This window comes from Myotis myotis, unplaced genomic scaffold (assembly GCF_014108235.1).
Source record: "Myotis myotis isolate mMyoMyo1 unplaced genomic scaffold, mMyoMyo1.p scaffold_m19_p_13, whole genome shotgun sequence".
NCBI lineage: Eukaryota > Metazoa > Chordata > Mammalia > Chiroptera > Vespertilionidae > Myotis > Myotis myotis.
Window position 1 is genome coordinate 57339844 of NW_023416317.1, and position 25219 is coordinate 57365062.

The following is a 25219-nucleotide window of genomic DNA, read 5'->3' on the forward strand; positions in this document are numbered from 1 at the left end:
GTCCCTGTGGCTCTGGGTTGCTGTGGGATCCGAAGTCACCAGCCTGGCTTTCCGCCGTGGGCTGAGGACGCCCAGGTGCTGCCGGTAGGTGAGGGAGGCAGAGTAGAGTCACAGCTGGTCTGTCCCTGCCCGTGGGGGTGAGGCTGTGGGAGCCTGGGGGCGTCTCTGGCAACGTCCCATCTGGCAGTCAGTCCGGTGGCACTGGCACTTCCCTTCTCGCTGCAGCTTCCCAGGGACCCTTGGACTTTGGTTTCGGAGCCGCCAGTCTGTGTAAATGGGTGAGTGGGCAGGGATCACACCCACCTGGCTGTGGGCGTGGCCTACCTGGCAGCAAGCTGAGGATTTGGGGGTTTAAGGAAGGAGGCTTTCTTCCTGGGAAGACCTTTTCTGGATGACCAGATAGGAATTATGTGGCGTCAAGTCAAAACAGCATTTTTTAAGAGATGAAAATTGTGTGCCCTCTTCCTGGGAAGGTTAATTCAGTGTCAAGCCTGCCCCGTCCACGCTGCAGGGTGTCTGTGCAATCCCTTCGGTTTGGAGACTCCACATGTGTGTCCCCCAAGCTCTCAGCCCACCTAGGGTTTTTTTGTTGTTGGTTTTTAATTTTATTTTTTAAAGGTTTTTTTAGGTTTATTTTTTAAAATATTTTTATTTATTTCAGAGAGGAAGGTGGGGGGAGAGAGAGAAAGAGAGAGAGAGAGAGAAACATCAATGATGAGAGAGAATCATTGGTTGGCTGCCTCCTGCACACCCCACACTGGGGTTCAAGCCCACAAACCGGCCACGCGCCCCAACCAAGAATCAAGGGTGACCTCTTGGTTCCTGGGTCGAAGCTGGACCCCTGTGCCTGGAGCCGGGCCCACCCAGGTTTTGAGAGAGTCCTGAGCCTGGGCTTTGGCTGGGAAGCCCCAGGAGGGAGTGCATTTGCATTCCAGTGAAATGCCAGCGTTCCCACGGCTCAGGATCACCCTGGCAGCGTGCTTCTGGGTCCTTTGCCCTTTGGAACAGCTGCTATTTTAAAACAGAATGTTTTGGTTCCGTGATGTTAGTGGTGGTAGATTCTTGTTCTCCTCTGGGTCTGTCAAACCCGGAAGCCCTGGAGGCGTGTTTGTGAAGGGAGCGGGCACTTCCTGTCTATGATGCACTTGGAAATGCCACCTGTTCTGATATCGCTCCTCCCCCCCCACCCCCCACGGAGATGAGAGTGGGGGACAGATTGGGGCCCTCCACGGTGATTTCGCTGATTTCGCTGATTTCGCTGTCACCGAGCGCCTTCAGTAGAAGCCAGACAGTGTTTCTTAAAACAGCCAGCCGGGACAGCGGCCTCACCCAGGCCCCAAGCCCAGTATAACTGGGTCAGAGGTGAAGGACAGCGCAGGCTGTTGTGACAGCCCCTATTGGAGCCACAGTGGCACCGTTTCTGCTGGAAGGTCACACCATCTCTGCCCACAGCTCTTTCCCACGGTTCTTGTTTTTTTTTTAATGTATTTTTATTGATTTCAGAGAGGAAAAGAGATAAACATCAATGATGAGAGAGAATCATTGATTGGCTGTCTCCTGCACGCCCCACACTGGAGACGGAGCACACACCCCGGGCCTGTGCCCTTGACCGGAATCGAATTCAGGACCCCTCAGTACGTAGGCTCTATCCACTGAACCACACCAGCTAGGGCTCCCACAGTTCTGTTGAGGCTGGAACCCCCTCTGCCCTTCCTAACCTCTTCAGGGGTTCATTCTCATCTCTCTGTCCCCGTGTAACTCAGTGTTTAATGGGTGGGGATTTTTACCCCCCACTTTCAGATGTGGAAGGCAGAGCTCAGACGGGGTAAACTGGTCTGCCAAGAGCAAGTTGATAACAGAGTGAGGCTAACAGAGTGGTGTCTGAGTACCCACAGGCCTGAGGAGAGGCCTGGGATGCCAGCACAGGCTGCCCTGGGCTGCTTGGCCAGAGCTCCCAGCGGCCTGACTGCACGCAGGGTCAAAGCCCAGGCCACCGGCCAGTGAAGTGGGCGGGGCTGACACTGGAGTCCCACAGGCACGGGGAAGGCCCCAGGGCCAGGTGCTCCCCGAGGGCTCCCTTTCTGCTTCCTCTGCCTGGTCGGCATGCAGGCCTGTGGCTCTCCAGCCAGACTCTCCCTTGCTTCCCAGGTTCTGTCCTTGCCCTGAGGTGTCTGAGAGGCAGACTCTGTCCACTGCAGAGACTGACACTTTCTTGGGACACTGTCCTCGGGGAGAGGGTAGCACACAGGTACAGTAATAGGTGACCCAGGAATTGACCACTCCCTGGAGCAGCACACCAGTTAAAATAGACCCGACTTGCCTGGCCGACGTGGCTCAGTGGTTGAACGTCGGTCTATGAACCAGCAGGTCACGGTTCAATTCCCAATCAGGGCACATGCCTGGGTTGCGGGCTCCATCCCTAGGAGGGGGCGTGCAGAAGGCAGCCAATCCATGATTCTCTCTCATCATTGATCTTTCTCTCTCTCTCTCCCTCTCCCTTCCTCTCTGAAATCAATAAAAAAATATTTTAAAGAGAAACAAAAACAGATTTCCTAGACCTGATAAGGCAGTGGCTTCATGGGGGCGGCATTGTGGGCGCTGAATAGGGCAGAGGAAACAGCCCACTGCTCCAATCCCTCCTGCCCCCTGGGCTCACAGTGAACACTTCTAAGACAAGACAGAAACTGAGGGTAGTAGACACTGAATGATCTTGGAGGACTGGGCTGGGGGGCTGGCATGCAGAGGTGGTCAGATGAGCAACAGGACCCAGGAGATGAGTGCAGGACCGGAGTGGCTGAGAGAAGTGGCCCCTTTGGACAGAAAAGAAGGAGGTGTTCCTGCTGGGGCTGAGTCGTCCCCTGCCCCCCACAAAAGGCAGAGAGCACTGGAGGACAGAAGGGGTGTGGACTGGGGGGTCTGGGCCAAAGCAGGCCTCCGTCGGTGTCGGGGGAGTTTGGGCATGTCTCCTTCCCGGAAAGAAAGAAAAAACTTTTTAAACAATAAGCCTATCAAGAGTCCATGAAACTCATTGTTTCATTGGAAACAGCAATTGGTGCCCTACCCATGCTCATTTTCCCCAGACTCACTGCTCCGGGGCCAAACATGGGCCCGACTCCGTGTCCACAGCCGGAAACATCTCTGAGAATTGGGCCCATTGTGTCCGTGGCTGCCAGTGGCTGGTGTGTGGCAGGCTGTGCAAGATGTTGGCTGCCTGCTGGGTAGTGAGTGAGTAGGTTTCGAGTCCAGCTCCTGGTAGGGCTCTGGGGGCCTCCTCTTCTCTACCAGGCGCCCTGTATTTCTCTTGCTTTGTGGGGCTTCCACTCCTGGCCTGTTCCCACCCACCATCACTTGCAACTGTTCTGGGTTCCTGGCTACCTGTGATTTTTTTGGTTGTCATGGTAACCCCCGGTGCAGCTGCACAGGCTTGAATGAAGGCAGTCCTGGGAGGGTAAGGGTAAGGGTGGAAGATGTGGGGCTCAGCCCCTCTGGCATTTCCTTTTACTCCAGTGCCCTCTTCTTTGGCCAACTCAACGGGGCATTCATGAAGACCCTTGGGACTCCACGTCCTACTGAAGGGTGTCCCAGAAGGGACAGAGAGGACCCCTGCTCGGGGGACCAGGTGCTGAGGGTGGGGAACCAAGTCAGGCCTGGAGGCTGGCTGGCTACTGTTACTCTGAGGCTAGTCTGTGGAGACAGGTAAGCAGCTACATTCCCTCCAGTCCAAGGATGCCTGGGAATGCCATGTTTGCTCGATGGGTAGATGACCAAGCTGCAGAACAGCCGAGAACAAGCCAGACAAGCCAGCCTGCTTCTGGCTGAGGCTGAAGGTGTTGCTTAGACCAACTCGCTGCACCTCCCCCCACCCAGCTCCTCAGCCCCGGGGCAGCCTCCCTGTAGCCTGTTCTGTAATTGAGGTCAGAGTCCTAACTGTGCAGATGCCGGTCCCCCTTGAAAACATATAAAACCTGACAAATGGGCCAACCAGGGAGTGGAGTTGTGATTCTGCCTTTGCAAAGGGCTGGTTGTAGGATTGTTTTAAGAGGGGGCAACTCCTCAGGTGTGGCGGGGCAGTGGGAGTCACACCCAGGTTCCTGGGCGTGGGCTGACTCCTGGCGAACTCGGAAAGGCTGGTCTCCCCGTAGCAGAGAAGAGCTGAGGAACCCTGCCCGCAGCCTCTCACTGCCTGTCCCTCGTGAACCCTTCATGACCTGAGGTCAGAAGCACAACTGTGAAGCACAGGACCCTAATTCGGAGACTGTGAGAGCAGGAGAGCAGTGGGGTTGGCTCTGCTTGCTGTGTGGACGTGCACCCTTCATTCGTTCGGTCCCCCTTCTCTAAGAGCAACAAGTTGGCCACTACCCCTCCCCTCACAAAGCTGATGATCTAAGGCTCCTTCCAGGGGCCAAGGAACTCGACTGGGGAGACTCTGCTGTTTGGAACCACAGGCCTGCCGGGCCCGGAGCTAGCGTGGCGTCTGCCTCCGCAGCACCGAGCTTCTGGGTGTGCCGAGCAGACGTGAGAAGTCCTCGTGAGGATTTGAATTCGTGCTGAGTCGTTACCAGGCAGAGCTTACCATCCCAAAGCAAACGCCTCTCAGGTTCCCACGCCTGCAGCTAGTTGCTTTCTGGTGGGGCCTGGCAAAGAGGGGGAGGACTCTGTCCTATGTCCGCTGGCCTTTGGGCAGCGCCTAGGCTGTGGCATGGACATCCCAGGCAAGTCTTCACCTTTTCCTATTCACTTCTCACCTGGTGTGGGTGCAAGGGGGCCACGTGGGCCATCGACGGACCCTTCCGTTTGCCTGTGTGTCCACCCCTGGGGCAGAGGGTAACGCTGCCCTGTGGTCTGCTCAGCACCATCCAGCAGCGCTGGCCCGGGACCAGCAGACCGGGTCCTGGGGGTCCTGGTGGGAGTGCTCAAGAGGAACAGCAGGCACAGAGGTCGTTCCTGCAAGGCCTCATTCCCCCTTTTCAAGGTTCGTGTTTGGCCTCCCAGGCTCCTTTGTCTGCCTGTGGCTCCCACATTTCTAGATTATTGAAACTTCTGTTACAGCCCTAGCCAGTTTGGCTCAGTGGATAGAGCATCCGCCCACAGACTGAAGAGTCCCGGGTTCAGTTCTGGTCAAGGGCATGTACCTTGGTTGCAGGGTCCCTGGCCTGGTCAGGGTGCGTGCAGGATGCATTCAATCAATGTGTCTCTGTCTCTCCCTCTCTAAAAATCAATGGAAAAATATGCTCAGTTAAGGATTAACTAACTAAATAAATAAAAAGAAAAACTCCAACTATGTACAAGGCCTTCCCCGTTTGACATCTCACCTGCCAGACATCTGCAGGTCCTACGGTCAGCCCATGATTCCACCCAAAGGCCAGGGGAGCCTGACTCTGCCAGGCCTTTGCCCTCACTGTCTGCCATTCTCAGGTGGCTTTCCTCCAGACCCTAAATCAGGTCCTGTCCAAACCTTGGAGTCAGCTTGAATGTCACCCCCTAAAGTGGGGCCCCTAGCTCTCCCTTCACCAAGCCAGACCCACACTGAGGTGGCTGTGTGTCCCCTGGGCTGTGTCCCCAGCGCTTAGTAAGTGCTGGCAAACAGGAGGCACTTGACGCATTACAAGAATAGGGTCCCGGGTTCGGTTCTGGCCTGAGCGCATATCCGGGTTGCGGATCGGTCTCCAGTGGGTGTGCAGGAGGCAGCCAATGGATGATTCTCATCATTGATGTTTCTGCCTCTCTCTCCCTCTCCCTTCCTCTCTGAAATCAATAAAAATATTTTTTAAGTTAATAGAGTATTAAAAACAAAAAGAAGTCTTTAAAAAAAGAAAGAAAAGGAGGAAGATAGGGAGGGAGGGAGGGAGGGAGGGAGGGAGGGAGGGAGGGAGGGAGGAAGGAAGGAAGGAAGGAAGGAAGGAAGGAAGGAAGGAAGGAAGGAAGGAAGGAAGGAAGGAAAAAAGAAAAGAAAGAAGAGAAAGAAGAGAAAGAAGAAACGAAAGGTCTTCAGGACTGCGTGGGAGGCGCAGGACCATGCAGCCCCGGGACCATTCATTCATTCTGGCGCCGCCTTGGGACGGGCCAAGCCGGGCGGCGCACGCGCACGCGCACACAGGGCTCGCGCTCGGCGGGGGCGCGCTCGGCGGGGGCGCGCACGCTCGCGGCCGCGTGCGTCACAACCCGGCTCGGGCCCCGCCCGTCCCGCCTGCCCGCCGGTCGGTCCCTGGGCGGCGGCGGCGGCGGCACCGGGCCGGCCGTGCTAGCGGCGGACGGTCGTGCGGCCCGGAGACGCACAGCCGGCGCGAGGGAGGCCCGACCGCGGTCGCGCGTGAGGAGACCACGCGGGCGCCGGGCGCGAGGCCGGCGTGAGGGAGCGCGGAGCAGTGGCCGCGGGCGGCCGGACCCGCCTGTCCTCGCCGCCGCCGGCATGAGCCACATCCAGATCCCGCCGGGGCTCACGGAGCTGCTGCAGGGCTACACGGTGGAGGTGCTGCGGCGGCGGCCGCCCGACCTCGTCGAGTTCGCCATCGACTACTTCACCCGCGTGCGCGAGGCCCGCGCCCCGGCCGCGGCCGCAGCCCCGGCCTCGGCCCCGGCCCCGGCCCCGGCCCCGGCCCCGGACCCCGGCCCGCCGTCCGCCCGGCCGTCCGCCTCGCAGGAGCTCGAGGAGCTCGGCCCTAGCGTCCCCGAGACGGAGAGCGAGTCCGAGGAGGAAGACGAGGTGGACGGTAGGCGGCGGGGGGACGGAAGCGGCCGGGCCGGCGGGCTGGGGGCGGCGGGGCCGGGGCCGGGCCTGTCGGGGCTCCCCGCGCCCGGAACGAGCGGCCGGGGTCCGTCTCCGAGGAAACGTGCGCGCCGGGGCCGCGTGGTGCGGGGGCCCGCGGGAGCCGCCGGGAGCCCCGGCCTCCGGGCCCTTCGGGAGGCGAGGACGCCCCCACCCACCGGCCCCGGTGGAGCGCCGGGCGGGACGGGGTTCGGAAGGAATTCATTTTGTGAAAAGTTCCTGGGAAAACTTTAAGCCCCGACGAAAGTGGAGCGAAAAGAGGCGCAGAACCTGCTGCCGGCGCCCACGCGGCCGTTCAGGGCACGAATGTCGAAGCGCCTTGTGAATGCGCGGTCGGTGCGTTCGGGGGAGGGAGGGGGAAGCATCAGCGGAGGGTCCTGCCGGGCTGCCCCCCGCCGTCCCCCGGATCCCGCCACCCGGCCTGCGCCCGCCCGGACCGAACCGGGACCCTTAGTCCGCGGGCGGCGCTCTACCCACTGGGCCACACCGGCCAGGGCTTTGCTAACGTGTCGCTAAAGCAAACGCCCCTCAGGCTGTGCCACCGCCGCCTCGGGCTCGGGGTCGCATTTCTGACTGTGGACCCTGGGGCCGCGCCGGCGGGTGGGCTTTTGGCGGAAACGCGGGTCCGCCTCGCGCAGCACCAGGTACCTCTCCATCAGACGGAAGCAGGTGGTCTGGTCGGCGGACAGCCGCTCCGCCCGGGCGGCCCCCACACCGGCTCGGTCGGATGATCAGCTGGTCGTCCTGCCCCTGAACAGAACGGGAGGGTTGGAGAGACGAGTTAGGGACTTGGTGCGGTCCGGTCGCCCTGGAAAGGAAGCCGGGTCAGAGGGGCGTCCACGCGGGGTCAGCTGCAGGGAGGGAGTGAGTGGTCAGTGATCCGGGCTGCTCCCCGCGTGCATTCACGCTCTTCCGTGTTCCCTTCGCGTCCTGCACATGGAACATGGGCTCTCCCCTCGTCGTTTCCCACGCCCCTGCCTCGGGTTTGCTGTGTGGTCTCAGCCCGCTGTCAGAAGTGTCAGCTCTACTTGTCTCTGAAACGCGGCCAGTGGCGGCCTCTCCCAGGGCCCAGCGCTTTTACAGGCATTATTTCGGGAGAGATCCCTGGCGGTGTCACTGTAGACCACCAAGTTGGAACCGGCTTTGCGACATTTTTTCTCTGGTCTCTTTTTTTTTTAATTTATTTTTAAAATTAGAGTTGACGTACAATATTATATTAGTTTTAGGTGTGCACAGTGATTAGACATTTATTTATATACCTTACAGAGTGATCACCCCATAAGTCTAGTCCCCTCTGACAACACACTAGAATACTAGAGGCCCATGCACCCCCTCCCCCCTCAGGGTGTCTGCCTCTGCCCCCCCCTTCCCCAGCCACCTCTGCCTTAGCCCCCACCCCCACTGCCACCATGGCTTCATCCAGAAGGTCGTCCAGAAGGACGTCCGGTCTAATTAGCATATTATGCTTTTATTGTAGGTTATAGATTAGTGATTATTTTTCCTATTCTGTGCTTTATGTCCTATTATGTGACTATTTTTATAACTGGCATTTATACTTCTTAATCCCTTTCACCTTTTTCACCCATTTCCCCCAAACCCCTCCCATCTGGTGACCAGGAATTGTGACAGTTCTTATTTACACAAAACAGTATTTTAGAAATTAGTCCCTGATGATTAGAATGGTGTTTACAAGTTTTTGTAATGTCTTCATTCTTTGTTATTTTTGATACCTTTTTCAAAGTTGAGTTGACTTGAATTTTGGTAACCCTGTGCTTTGTTTTACTGGTATTTCAATGTTTCTTGTTTATATCTCTTAAGTGGCTGTGCTGTGTATAATTATAGAAATCAGCACAAGGTGAACTTCTGTTTACAGATAATAGACTAAAGCATCGCACACCATGAGATACCTGCTTCACACTCATGAGCCAGGCTATTAGGAAAAAACAGAAAATAGCAAGTGTTGGTGAGGGTGTAGAGGAGTTGGAACCCTTGCTCATTGCTGGCAGGAATGTAAAATGGTCTGGCTGCTGTGGAAACAGTTTGGCGGTTCCTCAAAAAGTTAAACATAGAATTACCATACGATCAAGCAATTGTGCTGTTTTTCATATCCCCAAAGGACTCGAAAATAGGGAGTCGGACAGATACTTGTGTGCCAGTGTTCATTGGAGTGTTATTCACTATAGCCAAGGGGTAGGAACACCCCATGTCCCATCAATGAGAAATGGATAAACAACATGTGGTATAGATTTACAGTGGAATAGTATTCACCCCCAAAAAGGAATGGAATTCTCAGACATACATGCTACAACACGGATGCACTTGGAAAACATCATGCCAGTGCACATATGCCGGACACAAAGGGCAGACATTGTGTGATTCTGCTTGCAGTCAGATTCATAGAGAAAGTCGAAAGGCGTTTCTCGGGCTCCGGGAGCAGGTAATGGGGAGTGATTGTTTCATAGTCGCAGAGTTTCTGTTTGGGAGATGAAAAAGTTCTGAAATTGGATAGGAGTGATTTTTTAAAAATATATTTCTATTGATTTGAGAGAGAGGAATGGAAATGGAGTTAGAAACATCGATAAGAGAGAAATCAATTGGCTGCCACCTGCACGCCTTCTATTGGGGATCAAACCTGCAACCCCGGCATGTGCCCTGACGGAGAAGCCAACCCATTGACCTCTTGGTTCAGGGGTGGCGCCTAAACACTGACCCACACTGGCCGGGCCAGATTTTTTTTTTTTTTTATGGAGATCAAATCATATCACTCTTAAGTTTAATCCCCTCAGTGCAAGTGAAGTGAAATCCCTCATCTTCTGTGGCCCACAGTCCTGCAGGATTTGGTTCCTGTTTCTCTCTACCTCTTCTCACCCGCCCTCCTCGCCTTCCCGCTTGGCTTGTGTCTACACTTGCCGGGTCTCTCCCTCCCCGGTGGTCTGCTTGCTGCTGGCTCTTCCAGAGTCTCTCTTGCCCGGCTCTGACCAGCTCTGCCTTTAGGCCTCGGCTTGGAGAGGCGTTTCCATGTCTACCTGCCTAGAGCAGGTCCCTCTGTTGTTGGGGTTCAGTAGCACCCCAACTGGTTACTTTAGGGCTCTGGTAATGATCTAAGATTCTTTTTTTTAATTTTAATATATTTTCTTGATTTTTTACAGAGAGGAAGGGAGAGGGATAGATAGAAACATCGATGAGAGAGAAACATCAATCAGCTGCCTCCTGCACACTCCCTAATGGGGATGTGCCTGCAACCAAGGTACATGCCCTTGACCGGAATCGAACCCGGGACCCTTGAGTCCGCAGGCCAATGCTCTATCCACTGAGCCAAACCAGTTAGGGCTGATCTAAGCTTCTTGTTTGTTTTGTGTTGTTTTGTGTCCAGTGCTTAGCAGTTAGCCTGGCCCATAGTGGATACTTAGAAACCTCTTGTTGACTGAATCGGGGGAGCAAGGACGGCGCTGACTTTGGAGACTGCTCCCACAGAGTGCACCGGGGACACGTGGGAGCTGGCGGGGGACTGGTGGTCAGGGTGTTGGAAGCAGTGGAGAGGTCAAGTCGGGGAGGCCAGCGTTGAAGTGGTTGGACACAGCGCTGATTCTCAGAGATGGGGGCTCTGGGGGTCATGGTGGACGAGGGTTATTACAGTGGGTCGGGGGAGTGTGTGTGTGTGTGTGTGTGTGAAGGTGGCTGCAGAAGATCAGACCAGGCATGGGGAGTACATTTTGAAGACGTGAAGCTGCGAGACAGTGGTTTTCTTTTTGTTAAGATAGACTCACCCTTAGCACGTTCGTTTGCTGAGGTCAGGAGCCATGGAGAGGCGGCAGCTGCTGGAACAAGGTCCTGGAATGGGTGGGTGGGTTAGGACACAGGGAAAAGGGGGGGCAGCTCAGACTCAGAAACTGAAGAGGAATGCGATTCCTTAAATAACTTAGCAGTTATTTTACTTAGAGGGTAATTTAAGATTTTATTTTTTTATGACCTTAATTCAAAGTCTTGTCTTCTACTTACTTGATTCTAATAAATGTGAATGTTTAAGCTAAAGAAAATTATCTCTTTGAAATTGGTAATTGATTTTTCTGGCTTATCTGTCTGTTGGCCATTTTGAATGTCATGGATATATGAAAGAGAAGCGAATGAATTTTTATTGATTTTAGAGAGGGAGGAAGGCGAGGAGAGAGAATCATTGATGTGAGAGCAATACATGGATCAGTTACCTTCCTCACCCGCCCTGACCGGGGATTGAACCTGAAACCTAGGTATGTGCCCTGACTGAGAATCGAACCGGAGACCTTCTGGTGCACAGGATGATGCTCTAACCCCGTGGTCGGCAAACTGCGGCTCATGAGCCACATGCGGCTCTTTGGCCCCTTGAGTGTGGCTCTTCCTAAGCCTTAGGAGTACCCTAACTAAGTTAATAACAATGTACCTACCTATATAGTTTAAGTTTTAAAAATTTGGCTCTCAAAAGAAATTTCAATCTTTGTACTGTTGATATTTGGCTCTGTTGACTAATGAGTTTGCTGACCACTGCTCTAACCAAATGAGCCACACTGGCCAGGGCACAAATGCATTTTTAAAAGGTTTATAATTTAGACCTTTTGGGGGGATTTCTTTTTAAAATATGTCAACTACTACATACAAAATCTTTTATCTGGAAATGAAAAAAGACAGCTTATTGGATCCCCTTTCAATTCTCAAAACTCTTCAGTATCTGATGAGAAATGATGAGCTATTTCTGGATGATTATATTTGGAGTTTTTCATTTGCGCTTGGTAAACTTTTTAGTTTCTTGAAAAAAAATAAAGTAATGAAAAGATCATTAGTACGATGAAAAATATTGGAGGCGCCGAAACCGGTTTGGCTCAGTGGATAGAGCGTCGGCTTGCGGACTGAAAGGTCCCAGGTTCGATTCCGGTCAAGGGCATGTACCTGGGTTGCGGGCACATCCCCAGTAGGGGGCGTGCTGGAGGCAGCTGATCGATGTTTCTCTCTCATCGATGTTTCTAACTCTCTATCCCTCTCCCTTCCTCTCTGTAAAGAATCAATAAAATATGTTAAAAAAAAATATTGGAGGCAATTATAATAATCACTAACTTTTATATTGTGGTTTCTGGAGATAGCACGGTATTTAAAATCAAAAGTTAAGTGATTTCGTTATCCTTGGATTATTTTGTTTATGGAGTTACTTCATTGAGAATGCAGATTTCTTGCTTTTTCTGTAGCTCTGCTTCTGATACTTACTGTTCAGATATTTTAAATTTGTGAACAAGAATGATGTCCTCAGTGATCTGCTCACAAATTGCTTTCAATGATAGAAAAGAGCAAGACAGCCTCCAGTTAGAAAACTGGGAAGTGGGCCCTTGGGTCATGCACTGCTTCTCCTGTGCCTGCGTTTTTCTCTGAGAAACAGTGTCCTGTTTTCCTCACATCGTGAGGAGCGCTTCTGTGACTTCCGTGAGGCTCCTGGGGGGACTTAGCAGCTTCTTGGGTGTGAGAATATGGAGTTGCTGCTCTTCAGGGACACCTTTCTCCTTATGCAGCTAAAAAATGGCCTCCCTCCCTTCCTCCCTCCCTTCCTTCGCCTTCCTGCCCTTTTTGAAACTGGCTATGAGAACGGGTTGTGTGGAAAAAATGATTTCCAAAAAGAGAAAAGGTGAGCTCTCTTCGTATAGTGGCCCTTCCTAAGGAAGTATGATTATTAAAAACAAATTAGAGCCCGGCCAGCGTGGCTCAGGGGTTGAGCATTGACTATGAACCAGGGGGTCACGGTTCGATCCCTGGTCAGGCCAGGGCTGCCAGCTTGATCGCTCCCCGGTGTGGGGCACGCAGGGAGAGCCAATCAGTGACTCTCATCATTGATGTGTTTCTGTCTGTCTCTCCCTCTCCCCTCCTCTCTGAAATTAATAAAAAATCTTCAAAAACACACAAATCAGAGAACACTTATTCACAGAACATAAAAGATTCATTCACTCTAGCTTAATACAAAAACAGCTTTGCTAGTGCATTTCCAGTAACCTCTGCAGGCAGTTTTTGAAATGTTCTGTCGAAGGATGAGAGGTTATTGCAAGATTAAGTATTTACTCGGTAATAACGGATCAAGACTTTCTATTCAAATAAAAAGCAACTTGAAGGAAAATAATAGGGGAAATATTTTGCTCATGAAGAGTTATTTTGTCCCCTGGCTGGTGTTCCCAGTGGTTAGAGTGTTGGCCCACACACCAAAGGGTTGCAGGTTTGATTCCCTGTCAAGGGCACATACGTGGGTTGCAGGTTAGATCCTGGGCTTGGTTGGGGCTTGTGCTGGAGACAGCCAATCCGTGTGTCTCTCTCACATCGACGTTTCTCTCTCTCTCTCTCCCTCCGCTTCCCCCCCTTCCATTTTCTCTAAAAAGCAATGGAAGGAGTATCCTCAGGTGAGGATTAAACAAAAATAAAAGAGTTAGTTTGTCATAATTTTAGATGATGTAGCTCCAGGAATGAAAATAGGTATTGGCACAGCTACTTTTTCTTGTGTAATTTTTCCTATCCGGTATACTAAAAGGGTAATATGTAAATTGACCCTAAAGGCAGAACAACCGCCCGACCAGTCACTATGAGGTGCACTGACCACCTCTTGGTCCCTTTCCCTGGCTGGCAGGCTCCGATTGCCCGATGGCGAACGGGAAACGGGAGTGGATGGCGGCAGGGGAGGGGCCGGCTGCGGGCAGCCGGGGAAGATGGCCCTGATCGCAGGCCAGACCTAGGGACTGTACCCGCGTACGAATTTTGTGCACCGGGCCTCTAGTTTAGTATAAAATTTAGTGTATGACTCTTTGGAATTAAAAAAGAAAAAGTATGGGGGTTCAGACAGAAACTGGTAACTAAAACTTTTAGCTTGTATTATTTCTTTTGCATTTGAGGTTCCATTTAAGTGAATCTAAAAATAGATGGCTTGAGTTTTTCTCAATCTGAACCCTGATATCTGCCTGGGAATTTGTCAGCAATAGCTTTAAGCTATGACTCCCACAAAATATTATTTGTGAAGACAGTGGCGAATAATGTAGAAATTTGGATATCGGGTTTTTGATGAACCAGTGGTTGGAGAACTATTATTCAGTTTGCAATGTGATAATTTGGTTTTTTGAGGCATCCATTTGTAAAGAAAAGTAAAATGATGGTGAGAGGAGGATTGCTGCTTGCTGCAATTAGACATCATTTTGTCGCCCCCTTGATGGCTCTTTGGGGGAAGAGTTTTGAGGCCTTTTCTCTGGTGACTCCATCACCATTAGAAGGGCAGGTGGCTTGTCTTCCCAGGTGCCCAATGCTCAGCTAGTGGGCTGATTTCTTAGCCCACAGAAGAGAAGTCATATCTGGTTGGTGATGCTCCAGGGATATTTTTCTTTCTTTAAAAGTAATTTTTTTTAAATTGATTTCAGAGAGGAAGGGAGAGGGAAAGAGAGAGAGTCATTGATTGGCTGCCTTCTGCACACCCTACACTGGGGATCGAGCCCACAACTCAGGCATGTGCCGTGACTGGAAATGGAACCATGACCTCCTCACTCATAGGTCGATGCTCAGCCACTGAGCCACGCTATCTGGGCCAGGATTTTTTTCTAGGAATCACTAGGTAATCTTCAGATTATGGTTGATTTTAATGCATACCTAATTTTTAAAATGTTGTTAGTCTAGTAGATCAATAGTATCTAAAATGCTAATAAATAAATATGGAATATAGTGCCCTTAAAATGAGTGGGCATCAGTGGTCTTGGGCATTTTTTGTTTGTTTCTTTTTGTTTTTGTAAGTTGGCTAGGGAGTTTTAACAGTTTGTTGTGTTGTATAATAAAGAATGTGTCTGGCCTCTGTCCCAGATTCCTGTCACAGAGCTTCTAAAACTCTTAGAATTTCCTAAGTGTAGGAGTGTTTTTGTTATTTATGAGCCCCTTGGATCACACCTGACTTTGTGTTTTTTTAAAAATTGATTTGAGAGAGAGAGGGGGGGAGGGGGAGAGAGAAACATCGATTTGTTGTTCCATTTATTTATGCATTCATTGGTCACTTCTCATTGCTCGGACCAGAGATAGAACCCACAACCTTGGCCTCTCAGGGTGATGCTCTAACCAACTGAGCTACCTGGTCGGGGTGAGAGGGCTTGTTATTTATACAGTCAGCAAATAGTTATTGAACACGTATTTATGGCAGACACTATACTATGCAAATGTAACACGGAAATAAAAGACAGTCTTTTATGGTTTTGTTACCGGAAAGAAAGATTTCACAACACAAGTCCAAGTAGTTTTTAGAGGGCGTTTATTATATATTATTGATTTTTTACAGAGAGGAAGGGAGAGGGCTAGAGAGTTAGAAACATCGATGAGAGAGAAACATCGATCAGCTGCCTCCTGCACACCTCCTATTGGGGATGTGCCCGCAACCAAGGTACATGCCCTTGATCGGAATCGAACCTGGGACCCTTTAGTCTGCAGGCCAATGCTCTATCCACTGAGCCAAACGGGTCAGGGCTAGAGGGTGTTTATTAAGCTGGGGAAAGTGAAACAAGAAAGGGCCTAGGACAGAAGAAGCAACAGAAAGGGACTAGTTGGGGAAATGAGCCTAGCTGCGCTACTTTGGCTACTAAGAAGTCAGAGAAGCCCTAGGTCCGTGGTCGGCAAACTGTGGCTCGTGAGCCACATGCAGCTCTTTGGCCCCTTGAGTGTGGCTCTTCCTAAGCCTTAGGAGGACCCTAATTAAGTTAATAACAATGTACCTACCTATATAGTTTAAGTTTAAAAAATTTGGCTCTCAAAAGAAATTTTAGTCGTCGTACTGTTGATATTTGGCTCTGTTGACTAATGAGTTTGCCGACCACTGCCCTAGCTAGTTTGGCTCATTGGATAGAGCGTCAGCCTGCGGACTGAAGAGTTTCAGGTTTGAATCCAGTTAAGGGCTCATGCCCGGGTTGCGGGCTCGGTTCCCAGTGTGGGGTGTGCAGGAAGGCAACCGATCAATGATTCTCTCTCATCATTGACTAGAGGCCCAGTGTATGACATTCGTGCACTGGGGGGGAGAGGTGTGTGTGTGTCCCTCAACCCGGCCTGCACCCTCTCGCAGTCTGGGACCCCTGGGGGGATATCCGCTTTTCGGCTTAGGCCCGATCCCTGGCGGGGGGTGGGTGGTGTGGGGGGATCGGGCCTATGCCAGCAGTCAGATATCCCTCTCACAGTCCAGGACCCCTTGCTCCTTAGCACCTGCCTGCAGTGGAGGTGGGAAAGGCTCCTGCCACCGCTGCTGTGCTCACCAGCCTTGAGCCCAGCTTCGGGCTGAGCGGTGGTTCCCCTGTGGGAGTGCACTGACCATCGGGGCAGCTCCTGCGTTGAGTGTCTGCCCGCAGGTGGTCAGTGTGCATCATAGGGACTGGTTGTTCTGCTGTTCAGTCGATTTGCATATTAGGGTTTATTATATAGGATGTTTCTATCTCCCTTCCTCTCTGAAATCAATAGTAATAAAAAAAAGAGAAGTCAGAGAGAAGGGGACCCTTGGAAACAGTCAGGGAGGTAGACCAGGACAAGCTGCCACTGCCCATTGTTTCCTGGTTGCAAGCCTGGGGGGTTCCCTTAGAGTTTAGGAGATGCATGCCTGTGGGGGGAGACAAAGGGGTAGGGAAAGTGAGGGTGTGCTCCTGGGGGCGGGGGGGAGAGCATGCGACAATATGTATCTTTGAGACTGTTTTCCCCCCACTCAGCATAATGTCTGAGATTCATCCAAGTTATTATATGTTGTCAATAGTTGTTATTGCTGAGTAGTATTTCATTGTATGGATGTACCATGTTTTATCCATTCATCTGTTTCCAGGGTTTGGTGACTGAATAGATCTGCTATGGACATTTCATCGTACCTTTGCCTTCCTGGTTGTCCATTCTCTGAAATCTTTAGGCCTATGATCATCAAGTCCCCAGGTTTCTGGAGGATGAGTGTTTTTATGTACATCTGGCGCACAGGAGGCATTTATAAACACATGAAGCATTAAGCAGATATATATAAAGCTCTGTCATGTGCCAAGCATTGCCAAGTACATTGGTAAGCAAAAACACCTAAGGAGGTATTTTCCTTCGGAGGACCTCACAGTCCTGTAGGGGAGACCAGCATCAACCAAATAACCACCTGTGCCACTAGCTTGCACCCACGGCACTGCTGCTTCGAAGGAAAGGGGCTGGGTTTTCTCAGAGCCTGTAAGGAATTGGCCTCATAGCAGGTCAGGTAAGGCTTCCCTGAAGAGGTGACCCCGAGAGAGGTAAACACCACCGTAACTGCCCAGTTTGAAACAGTTAACTAAGCAAGGTGGTGGGGTAAGCATCCTTGGAGAAGACCTGGAAGGGAGGGAGCTTGGCGAGAAAGCCAGTGTGACAGCAGAAACGTTTCTAGAGTCGTTGGGAATTGGCAGCGGGAAGATACGTTTGGGGCTGTTGCCGTCATCCAGGCAAGAAACACTGCCCTTCAGACTAGGATGACAGTGGAGATTGAGAAAGGTAGGCTGATTCAAGAAGTGAAGTGCGAGGGAGAGCAGATGGAGTTGTTAGGAAGCGGATGTGAGTAATGAGGGAAGGAGGAGTCGGGTGGACTGGCGGCATCAGCTGGCGTTCCATGTGAGCGGCCGTGCCAGATGACTTTATAGACACTGTGCCTTCTGACATTTTATGATTTTGGAATCTATGACAGCACCCTTATTTATAGGTTGAGTGATATCCACATTGAATATGTTGTCTTTAATAATTGTAAGGATATAATTCTATTTTTTGACATTTGTGGAGTAAACATTGAGCCTGTCACTAAACGGGGTACATCTCTGGAATCCATTTGTTTTCCTCCGTCCACAGCCACACAGCTGGCCTCAGCCGCTGCCTTCCGCACCAGCTGCGGTCAGGGTGGTCTTTACAAAACCCGGGCTCCGTGACCCCCTTGGCCCCACAGCTGACCCCTCACAGGGAACATTTCCAAGTGGCTTCAGTTCAGTCCCACCCTCGGTGGGGTGTCTCCTCCCCTCTTCCCAGTGGTCTTACAGCTGACCAGGGCCTGGAGAGGCAGCGGGCCTGCGGGTGGAGAACCGGAAGAACAAGAGGGCAGGTATTCTGGCCTGGAGGGCTTGCCTGCCACTCCCCAGGACTGGGAGGGAGTCCGTTTCCTCTTTTCTTGATTAATAATTCCTCTCCCATTAAGCCTTGGTCGCTGTTCTCCAGACTTCCCTTTTCTGGTTCTACAGTTACATTCAAGGGAATCTTTATCAAGTTCTTCAGTCTTTGTTTCTGCTCTCCTCCCCCAGATGGAGAAAGAAAAGACCTAAGTAACCAGCGTGTCGCTCCTGAAGGTTTCTGCCACTGGATGGTTCCGGTGCACCTGCTCACCTGTTTGCTCTCAGTCTGTGCTGTTTTGCAGCGTTGCTCATGTTCCTATCACACTCCTTTTATTTCCTGGAATGACAAGCTCACTCATCTCCCACCCTCCATGCTTAGACCTTCCTTTCTGTAGACCAGGGGACCTTCCTTCCCTCTCTGGACACTGCCCATGTGCTCACAGAGCGTGCTCTGCTCAGCGGTGGTGTTGTGTATCCCACACTATTATCATATGGTCATTCTGGGTTATTCCTCCCGCAGCTCCTAAGATCTTTGTGAACAGGCACCATATCTGAATCCTTAGTTCCCCGCTGGATAGCACAGTGCGTTTTAGGCGTTGTTTTCTGCTGGAAGAGTTTTTCCTGCTTGTTATGCGAGTTGAATATTTTGTCTGACTCACACGGAGTCTGATGTGCTCTGCTTTGAGTGCTGGCAGTGGTGAAATCAGAGTAGGATGGTCTCTTTGTTGTAGTCTGGATTGATTCTCTGTGTGCCTTGGTGTATCTTGTTCAACTCCAGCGGTTTCTTCTGGCCCTAGAAAAGCTTGTAGGACACGTACTGATTAAAAGTTAAATAACAAATAAATAAATAGGTTTATCAGGCAGCATGTTTTTACCCATTTTGTTGACCTTTTTATCCACTCATTCATTCAAGCTAAATGCCTTACGTCCCTTGTTTTTAATTACATTTTCTACTGCAAGTCAACTTATTTTTTACACTTTTGGACTCTTTCACCGTAACAGGGAATGCTTTAGGAATTTAAAAAATACTTTCGTGCCCAGCCAGTGTCGCTCAGTGGTTGAGTATGACCCATGAACCAGGAGGTCACAGTTTGATTCCCTGTCAGGGCACATGCCCAAGGAGGGGGCATGCAGGAGGCAGCCGACTGATGATTCTCTCTCATCACTGATATATCTATCTCTCTTGCCCTCTCCTCTCTCTGAAATCAATGAAAATATGAAAAAAATATATATAAAATCATTTTGTCTTTTTTGCATGATATATGAAAATAGTGATTTTAAGTTTGCATTTAAAAATTCTAGTTCAGTATATTGTGAAACAAATTAAGTGAATTTCAACACTATTATTTTTTTCTCATCTTTTTGTACGAAACTTTATTTGTATTAACACATTGTTTATTTTAAAGACTATACATGTAGGCCGTCCAGTTAGCTCAATTGGTTAGAGCATCATCCCAGTTCACCAAGGTCACTGGTTGGATCTCAGATCAGGGCACATACAAGAAGCAACCAATGAATGCATAAATAAATGGAACAACAAATTGATGTCTCTCTCTTCCCCCTCCCCCCTTCCTCTTCTAGCTTTAAAGAAAACAGCCCTGGCCCATGTGGTTCAGTTGATTGAGTGTCCATGCACTGAAAGGTTGCCAGTTCAAAGGTTGCAGGCTTGACCCTCAGTCAGAGTGCATACAGGAGGCAACTGATGGATGTTTTACTCTCTTATCAATGTTCTTTTCTTCTTCTCCCTTCCTCTCTAAAAATCAATAAAAAATATTTAAAACAACAACAACCAATGAATGCATAAATAAGTGGGAAAATAAATTGATGTTTCTCTCCACCTCTCCCTTTCTCTCTAAAAGCAATCAGTAAACAAATAATAAAGGCTGTGTACATATTTTGTTTACTTTGAATTAGTTATATAAAATATGATTTGACAGAATAAAAGTGAAATTTTATCATGTCTGTGGATTCTGTAAAGTTTTCTATAAATAAGATGATATCATTTTGCATCTTGGATTTTTACCATTTTTAGGTGTTATATACTAAGAATATGCCTTGCATTATAGTTTTTAATTTCAGTGGCTGTTATTTTTCTCTTAGATGTTCAAGTTGTTTGTTTTTTTTTGTTTTTTTTTAAATATATTTTTATTGATTTTTTACAGAGAGGAAGGGAGAGATATAGAGAGCTAGAAACATCGATGAGAGAGAAACATCGATCAGCTGCCTCCTGCACATCTCCTACTGGGGATGTGCCCGCAACCCAGGTACATGCCCTTGACCGGAATCGAACCTGCAACCCTTCAGTCCGCAGGCCGACGCTCTATCCACTGAGCCAAACCGGTTTCGGCTTCAAGTTGTTTTTTTTTGTTTTTCAAATCTCCTGGTTGTTTTTGGTTGAATCTTATTCTTCCCTATGCTTTTGAGATTTTAATTGTTTTAAACACACTGTTCTTTATGATAGTTCTATACTCTTGATGATGTCTTCTGCTTTGTTTGAGGTGTCCTCTGCTAGCACCCATGCTGAATTACTTCAGTGTGTGTTTTGTAATTTTAGGTTGTATACCAGTGTTGAGTGGGCTTTAATTATAGAAACCGTAAGGCCTGGGATGAGAGCTTCAGCTGATGTACATTTTATTTCTTCTACTACCTGAGTGACAGGCACTTGTGTTTCAAATGATCAAAGAAACCTGTCCCATGCCCATCAAACTAGAGTGCAAGCTCCATGAAATCAGGAGGCTTTTTTTTTCATTCACTGATGTCTCCCAAATTGTCTACTACAGTGCATGGCACATAGTACCTGTACTTGAACTGAATTTATCATCTTTCTTTTTGACTAATCTACTGTTTCATTGAAGAAGTAAAGAGGGACTTTCTGTCAGTAATGACTGGGGCTGTCTTTTGATTCCTTCCTCCCCCATTTGTTCCAGTAACTTGTTTTTGATCCCATGCTGAGCAGAAAGATAATTCTAACCCTTTATAATAAACTAGAGGCCTGGTGCATGAATTCATGCACCAGTGGGATCCCTCGGCTTGGCCTGAGGGATTGGACTGAAATCAACTCTCCAACATCCCCCAAGGGGTCCCTGATTGTGAGGGCGCAGGCCAGGCTGAGGGACCCTCCCGGTGCACGGGGCCAGAGAGAGACTCGGGATGTTGGCCAGCCAGAGAGGGGCTGCGGGAGGGCTCCAGGGCATGTCCCGCCTGTCTTGCTCAGTCCTGATCAACTGGACCCCAGCTGCAAGCTAACCTACAGGTCAGCTGTCTGCCCCCTGGTGGTCAGTGCACATCATAGCAACTGGTTGACCAGCTGACTGCCCCCTGGTGGTCAGTGCACATCATAATGAGTGGTTGAGTGGCCTTAGCCTATCATTAGCATATTATGCTTTGATTGGTTGAATGGCTGACCAGTCGAAGGGACACAGTGTATTAGGCTTTTATTATATAGGCTAAGCATTTGCCTCCTTCCTGGGTCTGTTTGTCTCAGAGACCTCACATTAGTTCAGTTAGGCTCTCTAAGCTGCCTTCAATTTGTTTTTCACAAATACATTTCTCATTTTTGAAAGTTGAGAAGATTTTTTTTATTTTATTTTTTTTTCATGTTTTTTTTTTATTAAATCTTTATTGTTCAGATTATTACATTTGTTCCTCTTTTTCTCCCCCCATAACTCCCCTCCTCCCAGTTCCCACCCCACCCTCCGCCCTCACTCCCCACCCACTGTCCTCATCCATAGGTGCACGATTTTTGTCCAGTCTCTTCCCGCATCTCCCACACCCCTTTCCTCCCCAAGACTAGTCAGTCCATTCCCTTTCTATGTCCCTGATTCTATTATAATCACCAGTTCATTCTGTTCATCAGATTATTTATTCACTTGATTCTTAGATTCACTTGTTGATAGATGCATATTTGTTGTTCATAATTTGTATCTTTACCTTTTTCTTCCTCTTCCTCTTCCTCTTCTTAAAGGATCCCTTTCAGCATTTCATATAATCCTGGTTTGGTGGTGATGAACTCCTTTAGCTTTTCCTTATCTGTGAAGCTCTTTATCTGACCTTCAATTCTGAATGATAGCTTTGCTGGATAAAGTAATCTTGGTTGTAGGTTCTTGGTATTCATCACTTTGAATATTTCTTGCCACTCCCTTCTGGCCTGCATAGTTTCTGTTGAGAAATCAGCTGACAGTCGTATGGGTACTCCCTTGTAGGTAACTGAGTTTCTTTCTCTTGCTGTTTTTAAGATTCTCTCTTTATCTTTTGCTCTTGGCATTTTAATTATGATGTGTCTTGGTGTGGTCCTCTTTGGATTCCTTTTGTTTGGGGTTCTCCGCGCTTCTTGGACCTGTAAGTCCATTTCTTTCACCAGGTGGGGGAAGTTTTCTGTCATTATTTCTTCAAATAGGTTTTCAATATCTTGCTCTCTCTCATCTTCTGGCACCCCTATAATTCGGATGTTGGTACGCTTGAAGCTGTCCCAGAGGCTCCTTACACTATCCTCGCATTTTTGGATTCTTTTTTCATTTTGCTTTTCCGGTTGGGTGTTTTTTGCTTCCTCACATTTCAAATCATTGACTTGATTCTTGCGCTCCTTTGGTCTGCTGTCGGGAGTCTGTATAATATTCGTTATTTCAGTCCGTGTATGCTTAATTTCTAGTTGGTTCCCCAATATAACATCGAGGGCCTCATTAGTTTTCTTGTAGATCTCATTAAGTTTATCGGCGGCTTCTAAACAGTTCTTGAGAGACCTTAAAAGTGTGGTTCTGAACTCTATATCTTCCATTGACAATTTTGTCCTGTTTCTTTGTCTCCGCATTTTGTTATGCTTCCTTGGTGCACCCCCTAGTGGTCTTTGTGCGCAGTCTTGTAGTTAAGCCTTGATTGTTGTAGCTAATACCAGGGAGGGTTTGACCTCCAGGCCAAGTGGCTATGAGAATCAGCTGTGTCTGCAGTGAGAAAACTTCTGTCCTCTAGGGAGGTGCTAATCTAGCCTTTGCCTGAGGCTATCCGGCAAATGCCTCTGTGCAGGGCTTGGGCGGGGCGGGTCGAACAGGATCAACAGGGTGGGCCGGAGAGAGCAGTTATGGCGGCTCTCAGTCCTGTCCCCCGGGGCTCTGCCTCTCTGAGTCCCAGCACCCACTGCAAACCTCGGAGAGAAAGCTGCACTCGCTCTGACCGAAGCCAGACAGTCCCGCTTCTCCCGTTTGAGTCTGGGTCCCTAAAGACTCGCCCGTATCTGGAGCTTAGAGTCTGCAACTCCCCCCCCAACCCCCCCGATTGAAAACGCCAACCGCGCCCTCTGCCGCCAGCCCGCTGCGCGCACTCCGCACCTCAGAATTTGACTTCAGCACTGCGCCTCCTCTGAGTGTCCGTATGCGTTTCTCTTTCCTCCTAGTTGTAGGACTTCCACTCAGCCAGCGTTCCTGTGGTTCTGGGTGATGTCCGTTCCGTCTTTTAGTTTCACTTTTGAAGTAGTTGTTCAAGGCAGCAAACTCCGGCGTTAACCTATGCCGCCATCTTGGTTCTCAGATTTTTTTTTAAAGAATAAAGATAATCAGATTAAGCTTTGAAGATAAAAAAAAAAGAAGCTTAAGATGATATAGTTTAGTAGTGAGAATTTAGGTAACCATCAAACAAGGAATGACAAGTGAAAAATAGAAAAATTAGCAAAGATAAAGTGTGTGGGTTTTTGTTGTTTTTTCTTTACACTAACCACGGGCAGGAGAAAATCCACCCATAATTGAGACTGTAACTTAATGGTTAATTTATTTTTCATTTTCCTGTAATACTCAGTAAATTATTTGAAAATGAAACTTAAATGCTATTATCTAGCAGGTCTTGGGATTGTTTTTAAAGAATATTAAAGGAAACTTAACTATTTGATGTGATAACATTACCAATACATTTGGTAGATTTCTTATTCATTTGGTATGATATAAATTAGATGGAACGTGGATGTGAGCAGAAATAAAATTGTCACCTTTAAGTACATTGAAGTTATAAAGAGCCTTTTTTTGAAGAGACATATTATTCTCTATATTGTCTTTTTAATTGAATTTATTGGGGGGGATATTGGTTAATAAAATTATATAGGTTTCAGAGGTACAATTCTATAATACATCATCTGTATTCTTTATATTGTCTTTATATGATCATGCTGAACTGTCTGTGGTTGATTATGGAAGCATGTGAATTGACCCAGTACTTGGTGTTGTGGTGCCTAGTTCTATTGTCAAAGATCTTTGCAAAATGGGAGGATAAATGGGGTCATATGATATTCTGATGACTAAATGTTGTTTCTTCTTTCTTTTGCAGTTCCACCCCCTAGTAGATATGATCGGCGAGTATCAGGTATATGTTCTCTTTCAAAACATACTGCTATGTTTTAAGATGGGGTTATCTTAAATAAAAACAAACTGATCTTTTTAATAAAAAGTTAACAGCATTCAGAACATTACAAAAATTTTCTGATTCTTTCATTCTATTTTATTTTCAGTTCAGAGTATATATGTGTGTATTTTTATATTACTAGATTTAGTTAATTATTCTGTCATTACTATTTTTCCATGTTCATAATTGTGGCTTCTAAAAACGACTTTCACCGGCATTACTATTTCTGGTTTTCTAAGTTATGCTGCCGTTAATGCCTTGCCTACATTTCCCAGCCACTTACACCATTGTTTCCTCAGTTTTAGTGTGAGCGGGGCCTGCCCTGGCCAGAGACTGAGCGCTGCACTCCCTTTCCCTGTGCGTTGCTGTCTGGAGAGGCTTTAGCCTGCAGGGAGACCCCCACAGGCCTCCTCTCCAGCCACTTCCCGGTGTCCCCGAGCCAGATGGACCATGTAGCTCAGATTGTTTATCTGGCACTCCCTTGATTATTAACGAAATTAGTGTTTTCCAAACATGGGAAATCCATTTTTATTTTCCCATATAGAACTAATTTGGTAATACTTTAATCTCTTATCTATTATGGTCTAGATTATTTTTGTAAGTTTGAGTAAATTTCTGCCATAATTTTTAACCTTTTGAAATTATTAATGCAAAGTTTTCCACATTGGTTGTGCTATTTATTTTAGTTTTGCTATTTTTTTATGTACTCAAATTTTTTCTTATGTAACTGGTACCTTGAACTGCCTGGTATATAGCAGGCACTCAGCAAATATTGGTTGAATATATACATCCTCTTCTTTTTTTTTTTCATGATTGCTCCTAAGCTGAGAAGGAACCCCCCATTTTTAAAGAATATCTTTTTATTGATTTCAGAGAGGAAGGGAGAGATAGAAACATCAATGATGAGAGAGAATCACTGATCAGCTGCCTCCTACACGCCCCACACTGGGGATCGAGTCCACAACCTGGGCATGTG

General features: G+C 48.6%; 1 protein-coding gene across 1 annotated transcript in view; it reads left to right on the forward strand.

The window, feature by feature from the left end:
- Window positions 1-6156: 6156 nt before the first annotated feature.
- PRKAR2A (protein kinase cAMP-dependent type II regulatory subunit alpha) overlaps window positions 6157-25219 on the forward strand; it is a 45878-nt gene continuing 26815 nt past the window's right edge. Inside the window, exons 1-2 of the mRNA XM_036333626.1 lie at window positions 6157-6710; window positions 24169-24204. Of these exons, the coding sequence (XP_036189519.1) occupies window positions 6410-6710; window positions 24169-24204 (337 nt within the window). The 5' untranslated portion in view covers window positions 6157-6409. The remainder of the gene's footprint in view (window positions 6711-24168; window positions 24205-25219) is intronic.